This window comes from Chiloscyllium plagiosum, chromosome 4 (assembly GCF_004010195.1).
Source record: "Chiloscyllium plagiosum isolate BGI_BamShark_2017 chromosome 4, ASM401019v2, whole genome shotgun sequence".
Taxonomy (NCBI): domain Eukaryota; kingdom Metazoa; phylum Chordata; class Chondrichthyes; order Orectolobiformes; family Hemiscylliidae; genus Chiloscyllium; species Chiloscyllium plagiosum.
Genome location: NC_057713.1, coordinates 92,939,940 through 92,962,550, shown reverse-complemented (window position 1 = coordinate 92,962,550; position 22,611 = coordinate 92,939,940). Strand labels below are relative to the sequence as shown.

Here is a 22,611-nt window from a genome sequence, read left to right as displayed (position 1 = left end):
CCTACCCCCCTGCGCCCAACCCCCTCTCTCTCTCCCCGTCCCTCCCTCCCACTGCCCCATTATTCCTCCACACCCCTCACTCCTCCACTCCGCACCAACCTCTCCCCCTTGACAATGCTCTGCCTTTCGCCACCCCTCTTTCGCCGCGCTCCCCCCCCCCCCCTCCATTCCCATGGTGGTGGTGGTGGTGAGCTACAAGTGCAGGCGGAGCCACAAAGCAATTAAGGACGGAGCTTCAGGATTTTGACCCAGTGCTTCTGAATGAATGACATGTTTCCAAGTTAGGATGGTGAGAGGCTTGAAGGGGAACTTGCTGGTTGTGGTGTTCTAATTTATTTGCTGTTCTTGTCCATTTAGATGCTAGTGGTAGTGGTTTTCAGAGTTGATCTCTGAGGAGCATTAGTGGATTTCTGCAATGTATCTTTTACACTGCATTGATGGTGGAGGGACTGAATCCTTCTGGTTTTGGTGCCAAGCAAATGGGCTGCCTTGTCCTTGATGGTGTCAGATGTATTGAGTTGTTAAAACTGCGTTCATCCAGGCAAGCAGTGAGTATTCCGTCACAATTTTGATTTACACCATATGGACGGTGGGCAGGCTTTGGGAGTCAGCAACTTCCTGCAGGATTCCTAACCTCCAATCTGGACATCTAGCCACTGTCTCTATATGGCAAGTCTCGTTTAACTTCTGGCCAATGGTAAACCCCAGTTTGTTGCTGGTGGAGGATTCAGTGATGGGAATGCCAAGGGTGATGGCTAGATTCTCTTCTGTTGGAATAGCAATTGCTTCGTATGTGTGTGGTGTGAATGATATTTACCACTGTCAGTTAAAAACGTGGGAGTCGACCAGTTGTTGAACGCTTGGGTATGGACTGTTTCACTATTTGAGAAGTCTTGAAAATGCTGAACATTGCACAATCATCAGCGAACATCCTCACTTTCTGACCTTAAATGGAGCGAAGGTCATTGAAACAATTGAACAGTCTTGTTCCTGGGACGCTAGCCTGAGAAATGGCCTGGACCTGAGATGATTGATTTCCAACAGCCACAATCTTCCTTTTGTGCCAGGTATGATTCCACCCGGAAGACACAAAAATGGCTTTGGTTTTTGGAAGTCAGTCTTTTGGAGCAATGAAGTTTACTTTTTTATCGCTCAATGTTCCTTTTGCTAAAATGTTTCATTCCTCACTTCTCCACATTGAACTATCAATGCCATTTTGAATTTCTACGCTGTCCTCAGTCGACAGTACTTCCAGAATTTGAATCATCTGCATTGAAATTGTTCCCCGTACTCCAAGATGTCGATCATTAACTACATCAGGAAAAGCAAGAGTCCGAATACTGTCCATGAGAATTTGACTGCAAGCCTTCCTCCAACCTGGGAAACCATCCATTTCTTATTTAGTTTCCTATTGCTCAGGCAATATTATATCCATGTCATTACCATCCCTTTTATTCTGTGAGCACTAAGTTCGCTCACAGATCTGTGCAGTGTTTTTAAAACACATTTGTTTTTCTCCTATTTTTATACATTGAAACACTTTCAGAGTTCTGCTTCCTGTAGATTCCTGCCATTTTTTTCTTCAATGTGAGAAGCAACCAGTTTAGCCTGTTTATTCTACTCCACTGATCTCTGAATATATTTTGAGATTTGTGGTCATGATCAATGAGAAAAGGAACGGAAATATTGAAAATCAGTTGAATCCATAACAGTCACCCTTCTCTCAATGAGAAGTGCATTTTTTTATTTGCTTACCACACAGCTTTCTTATTATGTCCATGAAGCATTGTCATTACTCTACCACCCGGTGCTCACAATCAGTCAGACTGAATAGAAGAAAAAATGAAAAAGAAGAAAACCTGATCTACAAAAAAAGTAGATTGACATCTGAGAAAAGACGACAGCTTGTGACCTTTTTGATACTGAACTGTATCTATTCAAGGGTACATCATGTGCTGTAATTTCTGCTCAACAGATGCCAATGAATCTGCTGTGCAATTCCAGTATTTGTTTTTATACTGAGCTGTAGTTTTACTTTGAGATTTTGAGAATTATCCTTTTGTAATTGCGGCCAATATGACATATGCATCAACCAGGTCAGAAGGACTTTGTGTCAACATTTTTGTGCATCACTGTGCCAAAGAAACAAATTGTTCTTGTTTGAATGGAATATATTTGGACAAATAATGAACTGCGCGTCTCATACATACATAGTCTACATGTGGCTGGGCTGAGAGATTGTTCATTCCAGCACATACTGGATGTTGAAAATTTCTGGACATTTAAACATTTTCTTACGAGTACCTTACCAGTGTGTGTGACTCAATGGGCTGGGCAAGTCACCTGCATGGCCAACACAAGACTCACCAAGCGGGTGCTCTACTCCAAGCTTGAAATGACAGGTGAGCCCAGGTGGACTGAGGAAGTGCCTGAGTGATATCAAAGGCCTCACTGGCAAAGTACAGCATTTCCACAGACACCAGGGCATCACTGGCCCAAGTCTGTCCAAAGTGGAGGAGGACCATCCAAAAATGCTTCGAGCACATTGACTTTCTATTGGGAAAAATCAGAAGCCAAGTAAAGACAACAAAAAGAATGTGCTGCCACACGAACACTCCATCCTGCCTTACATTGACGACCCTCCGCCTCAAGTGTAGCAGAGCCTGCGGAAGTTGCATCGGTCTGGACAGCCACCTACAGACTTGCTCTGAGTGGAAGAGGCTCATTCGTGTCTGAGAGGGGCTGCTGCTGATGCTGACATCGTACAGAAGAGAAAATTAAGTGATGGTTCCTACAATTTGGGAATTGTATTTCAGGTTGAGGCAGAAGAAGTACCAATGCATGTTCGTCATGACAATCTTGGGCATGATGTTCCTTTGTCGATTGTCACTTAAATATAAAGTTGACATGAATGGAGCAGTGTGATGTCTGGGAAAAGTGTGAATAGTTGGTTTGTTTAGTTCAGTGGTATTAATCGTTTGTTTCCTAAGATATACTAATTTTGTTAATACGTCATTAAGGATGAACTTGTGCAGCTATACCGTTGCAGTTAATCGGGTCGCAATGAAAGTGAAGGACTAAATTTTCTGATTTTTTCTTTTCCTTGGCTGTTTGGGGAGTTACATGGAGGGTTTCCCTTGTGCAGTTTTCTGCTGCTCACCGCATCAGTTCATTTATGCTGTATGGCCCTTTTCTTTCTTTCAACCAGCAAAAAAGGCAGAAGTGCATGCTGCAGCTGAGCACCACTTCAAAAGCTCAGTTAGAAATTGCCCTTCATACTCTGCCTCAATACTTTTGTCCATGATATATCCCCGAAAGGGAAGCTTGTACCCTGCTTCAGGTAAAGGAACCTGGACGAGGTTGTCCTCTTTTCTGTGGACCAGCAAAAAAGACCATGGCACCATGGAAGAGGAGCCACACAAAGACCCCCCAGAGCATCCTATTAGGACACTCCAGCCTGTACAAACATGTAGTATTTGCATCTGTACATCCAAATAAATAAGCAATATGTTCCATCCACTGTGAATATGTTGATAGCTATTTTTCCTCCTTTTTGCGCAGTTGAGGTTTGGCCGAAGACTGCACACTATCCAAGTCATGTTCCTGCGAATGAACTCCAGGCTCCACATGTTAGTCAAGATCTCTCCTCACTTTACTTCGTGTAAGCTTTTTGTGTAGTTGTCACTGTCATTCCATTCAGCTTCAGGCTTCCCATGTTCCAATCTACATTCCGTATCCCCAGGTTTCTGCACTGGGCCTTTGGCTTGCCGCATTGACATGCCCACTATCACTATTCAGTGTCTGCCCATTGAAGCCAGGCTGGTAGTTACTTGTGGGGAAAAAAACAATTGCCTTCCCACAGCACCCAATGGCCTCCCATGTTCTATCATATGGTTGCCATGCAATATATTTTCCTTGCAGTCTGTTGGTGCATGCTTGTAGGTATGACACTGATGTAGCATGCTAATACGGTAACATGTCTGTCATCTTGATTGTTCAGTGTTGGCAACTATGACAAACAACCTGGTTTTCTGTCTGTACTAAGAAGCAATTCAAACTGGAGATGCTGTGAGCCTGCATGTTCTTCGTGGCATTGTGGTAAAAGACAAGGCAGAGATGCTGTGTGTATCTGAAGCAGGCACAAAGTGAGTGAACTAAGAACGCAAATTAAGAGCCCTAGTTGCATCCTGTGCAGGTGCATGTGAGGGGTGTGTAATCCTGTGTGCAAAGTAAACCTGTAGGGACATTGTTGTGCAAGGCAAGAGTACTGACGTGTGTTATCGGTTAGTCCAACATTGGCCACGATGATACAGTGAGCCTGATGTTTTGCTGCTCTGGAATTCCGCAGCAGTAAACCATCAGGCATGCATTGAGATGTTGATAAATGGTGCTGAAGATGGAGGTCTGGAGAATCCAGTGGAGAGCTGAATCCATCAGGCACGTCTCTGACTTTCAAATGTAGAATTGACACCATCTAGTTTATCACCAGTATGTGGGAGAATTACAAAGTGCTAGTAATGAGATGCAAATGCATGGAAATAATTGCTTGCTTGCTGGCGAGACTCTTATCTAACCTAAAATCCTTTAAAGAGAAAGTTAGACTTCGTTTTCTGGATGTCAAGAATCAGACTTTCATTCATGTAACATTCTCCCACATTTTTGTGCTGTTGCCTCTGTCTCGTAAGAGCCGGGAAAATTCCATTGTATGTATTTTAAACACAGACATAGTGAAGAGAAAGAGAAAGATGTTGAACCATTTCCACGTCAGTGAGAGAAGTGAATAATGTAGGGTGAAAATATAAAATGTAAAGAACTGCAGATGCTGGGAATTGGAAACAAGAACAGAAATTTCTGGGAAGACTCAGCAGATCTGGCAGCATCTGTGGAGAAAAAAAAATCTTTTGGGTCCAGTGACGCCCCCCCCACCCCCCCTCGCCCTTCAGGATTAATGTAGGTGATGTTGTCTGTCAAAATATAACTTTTGCTGAATATATCACTCTGAAGTGACATGAATACAGGCCAGAAAAAGTGGCAAACATTGTAGGCAGAGAAATATCTTCTTGCATTGTTCTTCTATTGAGCAATCTCCAAACACTGATATTTTCTTTCAGAAAAATAATTGAATTGCAGAACTGTTTATTGTCTACCTGTTTAGGTTTTGGCTGCATACTGGATTGTTGTTGGCTTTTTACCATACTAATAAGAGTTAATTTCCACACAATAAAAGAATGGGATGAAGCTGAACCCTGAAGAAGGGCTCGTGCCCAAAACGTTGATTCTCCTGCTCCTTGGATGCTGCCTGACCTGCTGCGCTTTTCCAGCAAAACATTTTCAGCTTTGATCTCCAGCATCTCCAGTCCTCACTTTCTCCTAACTTCTGGATGAATGCTTGTTTTGTTTGTGTGTGTTTGTGTTCTCCTGTCACATTTGCCACTTGCTGCCAGAATCATTTGGTGGGTCTTTATTTTAGTGGTAGTGTATGCTATCAATTCCACTGATTCACAGATACTCTTTAACTAAGATCCTGAGCAATAGGAGCAGAATTAAGCTATTTGGTTTATCAACCATGCTCCGCCATTTGATTATGGCTGATATGTTTCTCGGCCTATTCTTCTGTCTTTCCATTGTAATCCTTGATCCCCTTGCCAATCAGGACCGATCTGTCTCTCTTTCAAATACACTCGATGGCTTGGTCTCCACAGCCCTCTGTAGAAATGAGTTCCACAGAATAACCACTGTCTGGCTGAAGAAATTCCTTGTCTCGGTAACCTGAGGTGAATATCACTATTGTTCCTTTGTTAATCTGTGTTCTGCCAATAATCACCAGTAATGATAGGTAACCTGGCATAATTCCTGAGATGGTAGTTCTGAAAATGAATCTTTGAAACGGCTATCCTAAGCTTCCAATCTCTTTCACTGTCCAGTTTTCTGTTTGGATAAAATCGGTCTTAAGAATTTAAGTCATTTGGCTTTGTCCATTTAGTTTGACAGCTTGTTCAAATGTAGGCTTGTCCTTTGGAAGAGAGTTTTTTGTATTATTGGAAACTAATGGTATTTTTAGTTTCTGTGGTGGCTATCTCATTTTGTCATTGTTAAAGGGGTGCCAGGTACTTGTTTCTGTTATTTTCCATCAGTCGTTCCATGTTTTATAGAACCCGGACAGTATATATTTTTAAACCTCCTTTACTGGCGTGATGCTCATCACAAACCTTTGGAAGGTTGTGACATTTTCGAGTTTCTCATGCTGAATCATGCAGCACGTCTTGGATTGCTTCACTCTAATTTAGCTGTCTTTCTGCTACGTTTTGGTTTGGTCAACTAAAGACATCTGATTGCTATCGCATAGCCGATGGCAAAATTGCAGTTTTGAGAAAAGGTATTCCCTTGCATCATATATGGAAGACAGCTGTTTGATCCCACCCATATTGGAGTGTCATATGTGACTGTTAAACCTGGACTTGCAAACTCCTATTCTTCTTTTAAAACAAATCGTTAAGGGTTGTATTTTCTTCAAAATTTGTGTTTTTGACTATTTGATCCCCAATCAGTGAAGTGCTTTGGTTCTCTTTGCTCATTAGCATCTTGGCTCATGCTGTCATTTTCCACAGAATTATCTCTTCCTGTGATTGTATCTATTTTTAAATACAAATGTGTACTGTTTTTTGGGTATTACTGACTAGATTCCTCCTACCTGTTGAGAATAGATGTGGGTTTACAGACCTATTCATTTGACTGCTGTATTTACTACATCCACCATTTATATTTGTGCTTTTGTAGAATCTATATTTTTGCTCATATATACTACTTAGGCAATAGGATATATATTTGATAAATTGTGCATCCTGGACCTGATCTGTCCTTCAAACTTTGTTTTTAACACTGTTACTTTGAATGAATCAACTACAACTACCTCACAAGTTAGTTCTTTATTCCATGGTCCAATGCCCTGTTGCAAGCTGAGTTGTCCTATTATGCATTGGCTGTGAATTTGGACATAATTCTTCCATCCTACTTTGAGTGGTAAAGAAAGATGGCATGGTTTCAGTCTGGTATATATTCCCAATTCTCCTTCCAACCACCAAAAATGTGTTCTGTTCTCCATTATTGTATTTAAAAGCATGCAAGGCTTCATCAGTCTTTTCTCTGATGTTGAAACATTTTCTCCACAATTGCTTCAGAGGAATGCTGGGCCCCTAGTGATCTGAAAAGTAGTTTGGATGATAATGAAGTTGTGTTTTTGAATATATGTTAACCTATCAAGAAAAAAATACGTCTAAGTTCCTTTCATACATGCAAAAGGGCATAACATGTACCCAGTCATACAGGATGCATGGGAGTTTTGCCAAATGCATTTTGGAGAAAGTAAAAACAAAATGAAGTTGGGAAGATTCTACCTCAAGTCATAATACAGCCAACATAAAATCAGTAATGAATAGATAGCGTCACTCTGCCTTTGGATAGTAATATGAATACATTTTTGGTGGAAAAATTGGTAGAAATGAAATGTAAGTGACAAATCAAAAAGCTCTGGCACTCCTAAAACAGTGGATTGTTATCATAAGGATGAAATGAAGTTGCATTTTGTTCTCATTTAATGACTGAAGTGTGAGAAATTGAGTAAAAAAAAGTTGTCATTAATAGATGATCAAAACGTCTAAGCTAACATGTTTGTTTTTCAAGGTGCATGTTTTATCCGTACGGATCAACTGGATGGTGAAACAGATTGGAAGCTCAGGGTAGCTGTTTGCTGTACACAGAGGTTGCCAGCTTTGGGTGTAAGTACAATACTTGCATTACTTGCTTCCTGTTTGGGCAACATACTTTTATTGTAGTACCTTTGACATATGACCTTTTGGTGCCATTAGTTTTTTTTAAAAAAAGGGTATCTGCAATTCTATTCGAACCTGCTTAACTGCACTCTGGCTGTGTTATGTACATCTGGAAATGTTCTGTGCAATTTTATACTTCCTGAAACAAAGTTCTGTAAGATTTGAAGAACAGCTATGGAATGCATAGTGCTTGCAATGTCATTTGTATTCTGGATGGAATGGATTAATGGAGTGAAAAACAGTGGTGTCTCATTGGTGTTAAAGTATACATGGTTGACTTCTCCAGAGGCTAGCTGACATTTCAATCCATTGCTAAGGGATAGTTTCAGTTTTGAACATTCCAGAGTCTGAGAGGAGTTTGTTGAACTTTGTTGTCTCGAGGACAGGCCACTATGCATTTAGACAAAACAATATCATTGTGTCGCACAATCAGAAATTGCTGAAAAATCTTAGCAAGTCTGGCTGCATCTGTGGAGAGAAATTAAGATTAATGTTTCAGGTCCAATGACCCTTCATCCGAACTAATGGTAGCTAGGGAAAGAATGGTTTTTATACAGAATGTAGGGTAGAGGAAAGGGTAAACGATAAGTGGAGGTAGAGCCCAAAGAGGGTGAGAAACAGTTGGACAGCCAAGTGAGTGGTGAAAAGTCTTGGAACAATGGATAGCTGTTAAAGGGGCTATTAGCAACTAACAGTGGGTGGTTTGGGTTAGCAGTCCTTGTGATGCCAAGACCTGATGTGTGGGGATGGTGTAAAGCATAGGGAAAGGTGCTGAAGCCCTAAAATTATTGAACTCAATATTAAGTACAGAAGACTGCAGAGTTCCCAAGTGGAAACTAAGGAGCACTGCAGTAAGCCTGAGACAGAGATGTTCGCCAGAGGATGTGGTGGTGTGTTGATGTGGCAAGCAACGGGAAGCTTAGGGTCTTGCAGACAGAGCATAGGTGGTCTGCAAAGCAGTCACCTAGTCTGCGCTTCCCTAATGTAAAGGAGACACATGACCAGCGAATATAGTAGACTGTAGCTATACAGTAGACAATATCATTGTGTCCTTGCTTACAGTAGTTCTGAGAAGCAATTAGTTTATATATTGGCAACAAGATTACCAGTGGAACACCACTGCCAAACGCTCTACTCCTTAGGAATCAACCTCAAGTTCCAGTCTAACAGGTAGTTTGAGTTAATGGAAACTTTTATAACTTTATTTCATGGCTAGTAGAATGAGGTTACATATTTCATTTACTTTTTGATTTAATGTGAATAAATGTTTCTTGGCTAAAGGAAGGATGGAACTCTACATGGGCCTTTACAAGACAGCATAAAATCCTGAGGGTAACAGATAATGTTGGGGTCAAACGTTTTATTTGAACGTAGAGATTGGTGGATCGAGTAGGGACGGAGTTGGTGATCAAAAATGTATGACTTGAACTAAGCGAGCCAGCTGATGTGTAGCCTGAATGCAGACATAAATTTGGTATTCACAATCGAGAGTCTATCTTTTGCAAAACACATATGGTTAACTGATTAAAATCATGCATTTAAAGCATTTTATAGTCCAGCTGTTTGAAATTCCAGTTAATATGTGCTTTACAATCTGCACTGATAAAGAGCAATTTGTCCTTCATTATGTTATCCAAAACTGCATAATGATGCAAACAAATCTGAAAGGGTAAATTCTTACTGTATTTGGTAACCAATAAGTCTGGTAATTGCATATATTTCAAACAATTAATTATGGTTTACACAATGCAAACAACTTATGATTATGCAAGTTTGGTTAACCTTCTGACCATATTCAAAAATTAAATAGAAATTAAAATCATAAATAACCATCAGGTTACATATTTCATTCCATGCTTGAGGCATGTAAATTATGTGGTGTTAAGTTTCTGCTTGTAAGTAACTTGAAGTTGTATAAGCCATTATAGCCACAATGTGCCCAGTTACCTGGTCTCCAGCATTTCATCAGTATTTCTGCAGTAAAAAAAGTATAAAATGAAGTTGTGAAGATTGAGTAGGATAACCAAAAAATAAATCAGAAACACGTAGCATTTTTAGCAGTGCTAAATCAAATATGCCAGATTGAATTTGATTATTATGATGGACTAACCCATCTTAATTGCACATTAAGAATTTGTCATCTTGTTGCATACTGTTTATGTGGACATTTTCCAAATATGATATTTCATTTTAAAAATTAAATCTATTCCCTTTTTGATAGAACCAAATTGTAGACATGCACTATTTTATCAGATTTCAAAATGAACTGCTCTTCATGTCTTCTCAGGCTTCAATTTGCTTTTCTTTTTGCTCTGACTGACCTTGCTATGACAAACTAGGCTTGAATGGGATTTTGCTGTAATGTGATGGTGCTTTTCCATTGAAAGTATTGTTTGATTAGAAATGTTGTTTTAAAACTGTATGCTAATTCTTAATATGCACAAAACTGGGCAAAGTTAACTTTTTATAATTTGCAGTTAACTTGAAAATTTACTTTAAACTGTGCAGTATAGTCAGAAGGTTATATCTGAGTTGAAGAGGACTACTTAATGCAGAGGAAGTGCTAAAATATGCATGAGTACTCTTGGTAATTTGTTTCAAGCAGATGCTTTGAGACAGACATGTTCCTTGTTGGGACTGGGTTCTTTTTTTAAAATTCACTTGTGGAATGTGGGTATTGCTGACTGGCCAGCATTTTTTATTTCTTGTCCCTAGGTGGTGAGTTTCCTCCTTGATTCTCTGCAGTCTGTATGGTGTAGGTTGACCTGGGGAAGGAATTCCAGGATTTTGACATGGTGACAGTGATGGAATAGTGGTATATTTCTAAATCAAGATGTTGAGTGGTTGGAGGGGACCATGCAGGTGATGGTGTTCCATCAGTATCTGCTGCCATTGTTATTCTCATTGGAAGTGGTCATGGGTTCGGAAGATGCACTCTAAGGATCTTTGTAGTGATTTTCTGCAGTGGTTTTGGAGCTTGTCTCTTATTGTTAGGTCATTGTTAGATTGTCTCTTATTCGAGATGGTCATTGCCTGGCAATTGTGTGGTATGAATATTATTTGTCACTTGTCAGCACAAGCCTGGATATTGTCCAGATCTTGTTGCATTTGAACATGGATTGTTTCAGTATCTGAGGAGTCACGAATGGTGCTGAACACTCTGCAATCATTGGGTGAACATTCCAGGTCTGACCTTTAGATGGAGGGAAGATCATTGAAGAAATGAAGACAGTTGAGCCGAGGACACCACCCTGAGCAATTTCTGCAGAGATGTCCTGGTGCTGAGGTGACTGACCTCCAATAACCACATTTATCTTCCATACCAGAAATGATTCAAACCAGCAGAGAGTTTGTCCCCATACCCATTGATTCCAGTTTTGATATGGCTTTTTGATGCTGCCTCTTAATCAAATGCGGCCTTGATGGTCAAGGCCTGTTATTCTCACTTCACCTCTGGAATTCAGCTATTTTTTTCCATATTTGAACTATGGTTGTAATCTGTAATAAAGTCAGGAGCTGAATAGCCCTGATGAAACTTAAACTGGGCATCACTGAGCAGGTTATTCTTGAGTGAGTACTGCTTGGAAATATGGTTGATGACATCTTCAATCACTTTACTGATGTTCAAGAGTAAAATGGTAAGGCGGTAATTGGTCAGGTTGGATTTGTCCTGCTTTGTGTGTGTATGACACACCTGCGCAGTTGTCCACATTGGATAGATCCAGTGTTGTAACTGTACTGGAAAAACTTGTGTCCAGGTATGGTCACCGTGTTATAGGAAGGATGTTATTAAGCTGGAGACGGTGCTGAAGAGATTCCCCAGGCTGTTACCTGGGGTGGAAGGTTTGAGTTATAAGGAGAGGTTGGAACTCTTTTCACTGAGCATAAGACATTGATGGGTGGGAGGTTTATAAAATCATGAAGGGTATAGACAAGATGAATTGCCCTAGTGTGGGGGATTATGAGACTAGGCAGCATACTTTTAAGGTGGGATGAGACAAGTTTTAAAACGACATGAGGGGCAATTTAAAAACAATATGGATTGTACATGGAATGAAATTCCAGAGGAAGTGGTGGTTGTGAGTATAGTTTGAATATTTTAAAGAAATTTGAATAAGTACATCAATAAGAAATGTTTGGAGGGATGTGGGGCTAGTTTAGTTTGGGATTATGGTCAGCGTGGACGAGTTGGACCAAAGAGTCTGTTTCCAGGCTGTATGACACTCTGGCTCAGTTCCAGCAGTGTGCAGGAATTCACCAAGGCTCCTGAGACAGCACCTTCCAAATTCACGACCACTTCCACTGAGAAGGACAAGGACAGCAGATGCATGGGCACACAACTACCTGCAAGTTTCTCTCCAAGCCACTCGTTATACTGACTTGGAAGTACATTGCATTTCCTTCAACGTGAACAGGTCAAAATCCTGGGGCTCCCTCCCTATTGACATTTTGGGTCTATTTTCACCAAATGGACTGCAATGATTTAAGAATGCAGTTCAGCAGCCTCTCTAAGGCAATTAGGGAAGGGTGGTAAATATTCGCCCAACCAGTGAGGCTGTCTTCCCATGAATGAATAAAAAAAAGTTAAGATTGTGAGCACTTCATCATCCATGCACTTTAAAGAAAAAGTTTGTCACAAAGCTTTACTGAAGAGTGTGTTGTGATCAAAATCATTGTTGAAATGTTTCAAACTGATCATAGATCTATGATTATGAATTAGCAGCAGAAAATAGGCTAGTTTGCACTTTGAACCTGTGTCATCACTCCGTATTCTGCATTTAAAAATAATTTCAATTTCATTCTTTTTCCTTGAATTTCTGCTGTTAAAATATAGAACTTATCCTGCCACCTCATTCAGCATTGATGCTAAGAGAAAAATGTGTTAACTGTAGAGAAAACATGACAAAATCATATTAATAATCTCATCTTCCTCACCCATATTTTTATTTTACCTTCTGAAAATGAGTCAAATGTAATTCATACTTCCTGGTTTAGAAATTACATGACTCCTTGAGGAACCTTCAGTCTGATTAAAGAGCTTCATTGCTTGGCCTGTTTATATCAGAGATACACCTGTCAAGGGTGCTATGCTGAATCAGATGACAGCAAGTCTGGTTTAAAGCCAATGAAAACTCTTACGGGCAGCTGTAAGCTAATGTATGAGCAGCATTGTTCCTTTGCTGGGTGCAACATCCAGTGCATTAAAGCCTGTCATTTCAGAAATTCTACCTGAAAGCCACTACTTTTGGAATTACAACATATTAGTTGATTTGCAGGAAATGGCATTTTTAATTAAGTAAATTATATTGAGCAACACAAAACTTCACATTTGTCATTGAAATTCTAAAATCGGTACACCAGCTGCTTTTTTGTTTCTAAAGTCTATATGTTAGTGCCACTTCACTTGAGATATTAGTTTCTCATTTGACATGTAGCTTCGTTTTAAAAAAAAACCTCGAGCGGTTTTGGAGCCATTGCTTTCTTTATCTTCCTCCCCTCCTCTGGGGAAAAATGCATCTTTTTTTTACTTAGCTGGTCTTATATACCAGTGCAACAGTAAGACAGTTGGCAGAAGATGCTAAGAACCACGTCACTTAATCGCATTCATGTCCCCTCTCCGTGCTGGTAGTTATACATTTTCTGCCAGTACTTGCCTAGCACAACTCTGATCAGGAGCTAAGATTATTCCCAGTTTGAAATATCTGCAAAATCATCATAGAGCTCTACTCAAGATAAATGGGTTGATCTTTTATGAGAGTTCTAACATTTAACACACAGCTTGATATAATTATAGTTGCTATTGCTTTACTTCTTTGAGTTAATCATAGGTACAGATTTGTACAGTTTCCACTTCTCACTATTTCTACTGAATAAATTTCTGATTAAAAAAGATTGCTGTCTGGTTTTATGTAGGTGATGCGGCATTTTTACAAATTTTTTATGTCGGGCATGTCACTTTGACATTACTTGTATACATGTTTTTACATGTTTGCTTGCTACAATTTGAATGTTGTAGTGCCCAATAAAAATATCTGGCATCATTGGCATTTAATGGAAGCCAGAATTATTCAGTGTTTTACTGTTCTTCACTTCCTGTCATCCTAACAACATTCATAATAGTACAAACATTTGTATGTTTGCTTAATGTCTGTATTAATGTGCACCACTGGGACTTTCACACTGAATTATTACAGCAAAAGTAATGGACCAATTGATTAGTAAAACGTGCAATTTGTTTGGCTGTTTTCAGGATAGGATATCTTTTCCTGAAATCTATTATGTGAATGATGTACCACAGAATTTGGATAGCAACTTTATAACTTGGCATTTGATCTGTAATACTGAATTAATTTATCATTCAACAGTCTTTATAAAAGTATGTTTTAATGCACTATATGAAAAATGTTCATTGAATATATTGGAAAGATTTTTGTATTTATTAAAAAAAACTTTTGCACTTTGTGCTGCTCCTTTAGGTGCCTATTATCTTGTCATTTAGTTGAAATGAATGAAATGTTTTCTTAGAATTGTGGGACATAGACATTTGCCTGCTAATAGGAAAGGAAAGATGCTTTACTTGTTTGGTTTCTGAATTGCCGGAATTTTTCACTCATATTAGAACTATATCATCAATGTGTTTAATACCAAAAGATAAATTTTATCTTTCAGAAGATCCATCGTGAGTATCCAGGTCAGCTTGTCAGGAGTAGCAACTGAAAAATTGAGTTATGTTGTGTGGTTAAGAATTAAAATGTTAGAGTGCATAGCACGTCTATATGACCAGAAATTCAACTGGGCTCATAACATAAACACTGACTTCGACAGCAGGTGAGAGGATAGGGGTACTACAGCAATTAACACAGCTTATGATTCCCCAGAATCTGTCCACCATCTCCAAGTCAGAAGTGTGATGGAATACTCTCCATTTGCCCGGATAGGTGCAGCTCCAGCAACACAAGAAATTGACACTATCCAGGACAAAGTAGCCCCCTTGATTGGCACCACATCTCCAAGCATCCACTATCCATTACTGACGCTTCATAGCAGCAGTGTGTGCTATGTACAAGATGCACTGCAGAAATTCACCAAAGATCCTTTTATCCTTCCAAACCCACTTCCCTCTAGAAGGGCAAGGGCAGTAGATGAACGGGAACGCCACCATTTGCAAGTTCCCCTTCAGGCAAATCACTATCCGGACCTTAAAATATAGCTGTTCCTTCACTGTCGTTGGGTCAAAATCCTGGAATTCCTCCCTAAGGGCATTGAGGGTCAACCATTTGCATTTGGACTGCAGTGATTCAAGAAGGCATCTCAGCACCACCACCTCAATGGCAACTAGAACAGGCAATAAATGCTGGCCTGCCAGCGATGTCCATGTCTCAAGTGAATAAAATATTATTTTCAGGTAGATGTCCATAGCAGCAGATTTGGGCAGTATTCATAGAAGCTGTAGTGTGATAATATGATGTTTCAATGTTTTTCAAATAGAAATTGCCATTATATCACTAGCAAATCTTAAATAAAAACTAAAAAGTGAGCGTTGTTTAAGGGCAGATATGTAGCAATAGTTAGCCATTATATTATGCTTTAAACTCTAGCTCTTTTTTCATTTACATTTGGAAAAGCAAAATCTGTCCATTTTAAAATTAACCCATTGTGACTGGTGATGTTAATTTGTATGGTTAGTGTTTCATATTTAGCTTATTAAAAATAAGCTACTTAAATAGCTTAAAGTATTTTAAGCTATTTAAATATTCTGCTTTGTAATATTATGAAGTTTTATACATCAATAGAATGTAAGCAAGATGTGAATTCCCTTTTGAATCTCGGTGCAAGTGAAGCATAAACATGTTCATTCATGAGTTATCTGAATGCTTTCTGAATCCAGCTAATATGTACAGCTGTTGATAAATAGCCTTAATTTTGCTTGTTTCATCATGTATTTTAGAAAAAAACAGCTTTAGATCAAATTTAAGTTAGTGGTGTTTGACCGTTCTTACATGGAGTTAAGACAGTGATGTAACTAGACGAATAGAAAGGAAAGTGAAATATTTGTAGTGGGATCAAGTTTATTAGGCAACTGATTTGTATTATTCTTGATTCCGTTTAAGGGAGCTGCTAAAGCTGTGGTTATACATTTTTAAAAATTGATAGTTTATTTCAGGTACTCAAGCATTCTTAACTAGTTTATAAGATTTTACAGCACAAGAAAAAAAAATATAATTTACAAATCTTGAATTTAATATATATTAAAATTGTGAAAAACTAATAATTCTTCATATTTTGTTTAAAATCCCCATTCAAGGTCCAGGAAGAAAGAATAAAATGTAACTAATTAATGAAACTTCTGCACAAACTTTGCAATTCTTGTGCAAGTCTTCTGTGCAATCAGCTAAGATTGAGCTTTAATTAAATTTGTAACTCCTACACTAAACATTTTGCATATGTTGGCTTTTTGGGAGTGTACCAGCAATGCTAGTTATAAACGCAAATTATGAAGGCACTGTGTTTATCTGAACATGCAGTTTCATTGAATGCTAAGTTTCTAAATGGTGCATAAAATACTAAAAAGTTTGCCTTGTGGTATCACAATTAAATTGGAGCTGGTTAAGAAGAAAGGTCAGCATTTAATGTTATAATTGGTGCTAATTACAATTTACTAAATGGAATTATTGGTTTAAAACAAGTAAAATTTGCCTCATGTAAGAAGTGTTTATTTGTTACGTTTAGAGTTATAGTTTTAGTTGGATTTGGATTGCATTTGATGAATTTACGTGTTGTCTTGAACCCTTAGCTTAATGTTTTATAGGAATTCCTTAAACTCTAAGCCTTCCTTTACTGGGCTTGGATTCTGCTTTCAGTATTTATTTGTTAGCAATGCAATTTATTAATGTGCCGCAAAGTAGTGTGACAAAAAAACTCAATAAATAGTTTGTGTTGTAGCTCTGATGAATTGACAATTTTTTTTGTAGCTTCAGTCTGAAAGCTGCTTTATTTGGACTGAAAGAATATGGTTGAATACTACAGAGATTTGATGTGGAGTGAGTCATGGTACCCCACTCTGATGCAGGATGCTGTTAGATTATTTTTATTCAGAAGTATTTTGTCAACTACTTATGCATTTCTTTGTTTGAGGTTCCTGATAGTTAATATCAAAACGTGCTTTTGTACACCCTGAGAGTCTGAAAAGTTATTTAATGGATTTTACTTTTTAAGAATTTAACATTAATAGGGATTTATTTTAGAAAAGGAATGAAACAATCAGTCCCAGCTGAACCTGTGTACTACTGTAGACTGTGAGGGGAATTACTCATTTTCATAGTAAAATCTTTCAAATTGAAACAAATTATACTATTTATACCTCAAGGTTAAGCAGTTTTGCTGTATTTCTGGAATAAGTGTTTTAAATGCAGTGTTGCTTTTCTCATTATTTGAATGTTTGAGCAAAAAAAAAGTAGTTTCAACAAAAATCAGAGCTTGAATATTTAAATAAATGAAAAGCCATGTTTCCGGAGCAGCTACTATAACTCTTCATTGAAATGATTTATGTATACGTAATGCCACCTACTGGGCTAATGTCAAAATCACATGAATGTGTGTATCGCAGGTAAGTTATGTGCCCCAAGTGCTGCAAATTTATATAACACCATTGAAACATAGAAAAATGTGCAGCATGGAAAGAAGCCAATAAGCACACTTCTGCTGGAAAAACTAACTGCCCATTGAAATCAAACTTTACAGTACTTGGTCTGTAACCTGTAAGGTTAGAGCAATTCAGGTGCAGATCTGGATTTCTTTTGAATGAGGTGAGAGTTTTAGCAGTCAATTGTGTGTGTGTGTTTGTGTGTGTGTAGGTGTAGTTGGGGGTGAGGGGTGAAAACTTTTCCTCATCTTCCCTCTAACCTTTCTACAAGTCATCATAAGCTTGTGCCCTGCTATTCATTAATGAACAAGTTACCTTGTCCACACTATCCAAGCTACTTATGATTTAGTAGCCTTCAATCATATCACCCCTCAGACCTCCATTTCCTAAGAAAAACAATCCTAGCCTATTAAATTTATCTCCTAGCTGAAAATGTTCAAATCCCTGGCAGCACTCTTGCAAATTTCTTCTGTACTGTCTCCAGAGTTATTAAGACCTTCCTGCAAAGTAGTGGCCAAAGCAATGTAGACAACTCCAGCTGTGGTCTAATCAGTTTTTCTTACATAATTCTCACGTTATATTCCTGCTTTGTGTTCAGTACCTCATCTAATGATGGATAGAGTCCCATATGCCGCCTTTACTACCTTAGCTACCTGCCTTGTCAACATGAGGATGCTGTAGACTTGCGCTTTAAGGTTTCCTTCTTTATCTCCCCACTCATTGCCCTCTTACTTATAGTGCGTTTCTTTGCTTTATTTATCCTTCCCAAATGCATAATCTTGTGATTCTCTTGCATGAATTCTATTTGTCAAATTTCCACCTACTCAGCCAAACCTTTGATATCGTCCTACAATCAATAGCCATCCTCTTCACCAACAACTGCGTGACCAATGTTAGTGTTATCTGCAAATTTCCCAAACATGCCTCCCACTTTAATGTGAAAATCATTAATTTTTGCCACAAATAGCAATAGACACAAAACTGAGCCCAGTGGAACACCACTGGAAACTACAACCATCACCAACCATTACTCATTGTTTCCTATCATTGAACCAATTTTAAGTCCAACTGGTTCAGGTTTCCCTGTATCCCATCTGACCAGTCTGCCTTGTGGGAAGTAGTAGTGGTAATGTCAGTGGACCATCATCAAGAACCCAGTGTCTAATACAATGTGACATTGGGTTCAACATGGGAGGTGGTGAAATTTGAATTTGATTTTTAAAAATCTAGAATTGAAAGATAATTTAATGGTGACCATATATTTGACTTTTTTGTCATTAAAAAGCCATCTAGTTCGCGAATGTCCTTTAGCCAGGGAAATCTGCGCCTTTACCTGGTCTGACCAAGATGAGAATCCAAACTCTCAGCAATATGGTTTACTCTCAACTGCCCTCTGAAAAGCCACTCAGTTTTTAGGGAAATTAATGATGGTCAATAAATGCTGACTTTACCAGTGACACCCACATTCCATGAACGAATAACTAAAAACAACTTGTCAATGCCTCGCACAAATCATGCACACAACATCCACTGCACTACCTTCATCAGTCCAGGTTTCTTCATCAAAAAATTCAATTATAATAGCAAGACATAGCCTCTTAATAAAACCATGCTGACTATCTCTGATGTTAATCCTTGCGTTTCCAAGGAATAGTTGATACACTTTCTCATTAATGATGCTTGTACTTTTCCCACCAGTGTCAAACTGACCAGCCTATAATTATTTGCTCTGTCTGTTATTTAATAATGAGACAATGTCATAGATCTCCCAATCCTCTGGTATCTTGACTGTACCTAGGATATACCTGTATTGGAATATGATCATGCGAGTATGTGTTAGTTCCCTTCTGGCTCTTTATTAACAGCCTGGTTTATACCCACCAAGGTCTGATGGTCTATCCACATGTTAAAGAGGTCAGTTGCTCCAGTACACATCCCTTCTTAGTATGTTGATTTTTATCTAATATTTTGCACTCTTGCATCTTCCCCTTCCTTTGTAAAGATGGATAAAAGAGTCATTTGTGAACCTTGGCCACATCTTCACATCCAAAGAAGTCACCATGTACATCCTTGATTGACCCAGCCCTTTCCTTTGTAATCCTCTTATCCTTAATGTACAGAAAATATCTTTGGATTTTCCTTGATTTAACTGGCCATTTTTAAAATTAATATTTGTTAAGTGTTACTTTTTATTTGAAATTATTATATGCTCTATTTTTCTCTTTATCTTGCCTCATGTACCTCTAGATTTGAACAAAAGTCTTTTTGTTGTTGGGATATGTGTACTGTCCATGTAGAATCTTGTATTTGAATGCTAACCATTGATTTGCCAGTGAGTTTCCTTCAAGTATTTGTATACAGTCTGTCTTTCAGAATCACTTTCTATGCTTCTGCCTCTTATTCCCTGCTTTGAATTTGCCCATGGGTTCTCATCCCCCCCCACCAACTTAGTTTAAACCCTCCCCTACTACATTATAGAGTGTCTTTGCAGGAATATTCATCCCGGTCCTGTTCAAGCACAGACCATCTGGCTTGTAGGGGTCCCATCTTCCACAGAACTAGTCTAAGGTTCAGAAATCTGATGTGAATTCTCATACGCCATCTTTTCAGCTGCATGTTCAATTGCTCATTTCTCACATTGCTGTGCTCACTAGCAAGTGGGCTTGGTAATAATCCCGATACTATAATTTTAGAGCTTCTGCCTTTCAATCTCCTACATGCTTTCTTGAATGTGCGTTTAGGATCTCATTGCCCTTCTTTGGTATTATTTGTGGACCATGATCTCTGGTTAATTTCACTCCCCCAGAATTTTATACCCCAACCTTTCTGGTACATCCTTAACCCTTGTGCCAGAAGGTGCAATGTACCATCCTGGAGTCATATTGAAGGCTGCAGAAATGGCTAGCTGGATCCCTGTTTATGAAATTCAAGATCCATTCTCTTCCAATATTTTTCTTTCTTTACTGTAAGCTGACTTGATTGGTTGCATTCTTTTGAGGAACCATCATTATCCAAAATGGAATACAGATTAGCAATCTCAATAGACTCTATACTCTTGCACTGCCTGCCTCTTTGTCATCCCCCATTATCTCGCTGCCTAAGCATTTCTAACCTGTGGGGTGACCACCTCCCAAAATGTACGAACCACATAGCCACCTGCTGCTCAAGTTCCAAAACCTAGAGATGAAATCTGTGCAGCTGGTAAGACCTGTAAATGTATTTTACTGGGACACTTCGTTCATCCATGACTTCGTTCAAGCTGCAGAGCATACATTCCACATGACCAAACTGACTTTTTATCCTAAAACTTTCAAATTTATTTTGTACAGTTAAAATCGAAAAATCACCAATCGGCTTCTTCCCCGTACTGAAGTAAGAGCCTCTTAAAAGAGGCTGAAAATGGTAGATGAAGAAAGGAGCCCCTTCTCCCTGTCACTGCTCACATTCATACTTGCCAAACACCCGCTCCGCCCTTCTTGTAACTAAAATAGCATGTTTGTTTAAATGTTGACGCAGTTGCATCGAAAGTATATTTTGCTTTTTTTGAAATCATGCGTTTGTGGTTAATATCTATTTGAGAATAGAAGATCAACTTTATTTTTGACAGAGTTCAAATGTACCAATAGCAAATCATATGAAGTTGCTAAAGCTTAAATTTGTACCTCATGAAGGAGAGGTTGCATGCAAATACAAGTACAGATGACCGGTAATTATATATGGTATGGAAATTCAGTAATAGATACAAAAAGATTCTATGCTTGTACCTGGCAATCATCTTTGATATTTTTTACACCTGATATCGTTGAGAATTTTTTGTCATCTGCCAAATATTGCAACGTTATCCATTGTGACACTTAGAATAAATAAACTTATAAGCTTTTAGATCTTTTCTTGAAGAGATAATAGCAATAAAAATGGATTTTGTTGTCTTCCCAAACCACTTAATGTGATCAGATAATTAAAATTTCTGCAAGTCATTTAAGATCACTGCTGCATGGGTGCTATAACATCTCAGTCAAGTTTCTTGTGATTTCTCAGTCATTTCTCAGGCAAGACATTTTTTGGGCACTTGCCCAATCTGGAACATTTTCTTTTTGAGCTCAGATGAGTTTATTTAATTTTTTTATCACTAACTTCTAATGATTAGGGATGATATCTTTTATAATGTAAGTAGTCCATAAAGTAATAAACAATGGTGTTCAAATTATTGCTATTGAATGGAATAATATTATTTGTCATAAAGCTCATTATGAAGACAACTTAAAACATCATATTCCTTTAAACAGTTATGAGAAATAGTACTTCGACATGATTTACAGAAACTTTATTTCATATTCATGTTATGGTATAAGGATGAATTGAACTAAAATGGTTATTGATAGTTGTAGATTAACTGTAATACTTGGCTAGTTTTTGTTCATATTAATGTTGTGCTTTTTTGGCCTCCAAGGATTACTCTGCTTCATCTTCCCTATCTTAGTATATAAATTACGGTAAACAACAATTTACAACATTGTGTTGTACTGATGATCTAAGCAACTCTTGGCTCCACAGGCACCTGAAATCTTAATTGAAATAATGTCTAACAATTGTATTTGAATTTTCATATGGGCTTTGAGCACCACTTGTTTCCAAATTGCAGAGATATTTTCTATATTGACAGACAATCTTGTTCTGAAATATTAACAATTTTATAATTGGATACTATTGTTTTTATTGATTGTTCAGTTGAAATGGAAAAGGGTGAAACAAGCCTACTCAGCTAAATATTAAAATTTAAAAGATAAGGTTCCCTTCGGTCCTTTGTCAAGTGGAACAGAGAGTATCAGTATAGCAATGATCATGGGGCCACATAGATCGGACTGATATTGTCTTCATGTTCAAGGTTTGTGTAAAGATTTGTAGGAGAAAGTGAGGACTGCAGTTGCTGGAGATCAGAGCTGAAAAATGTATTGCTGGAAAAGCGCAGCAGGTCAGGCAGCATCAAAGGAGCAGGAGAATCGACGTTTCGGGCATAAGTCCTTCTTCAGGAATGAGGAGGGTGTGCCAAGCAGGCGAAGATAAAAGGTAGGGAGGAGGGACTTGGGGGAGGGGCGTTGGGAATGCGATAGGTGGAAGGAGGTGAATGTGAGGGTGATT

General features: G+C 38.5%; 1 protein-coding gene across 1 annotated transcript in view; it reads left to right on the top strand.

Annotated features, from left to right (window-relative positions):
- atp9b (ATPase phospholipid transporting 9B) overlaps positions 1–22,611 on the top strand; it is a 346,071-nt gene that overhangs the window by 131,893 nt on the left and 191,567 nt on the right. Inside the window, exon 8 of the mRNA XM_043688616.1 lies at positions 7,681–7,775. Coding sequence (XP_043544551.1) covers positions 7,681–7,775 — 95 coding nt within the window. The remainder of the gene's footprint in view (positions 1–7,680; positions 7,776–22,611) is intronic.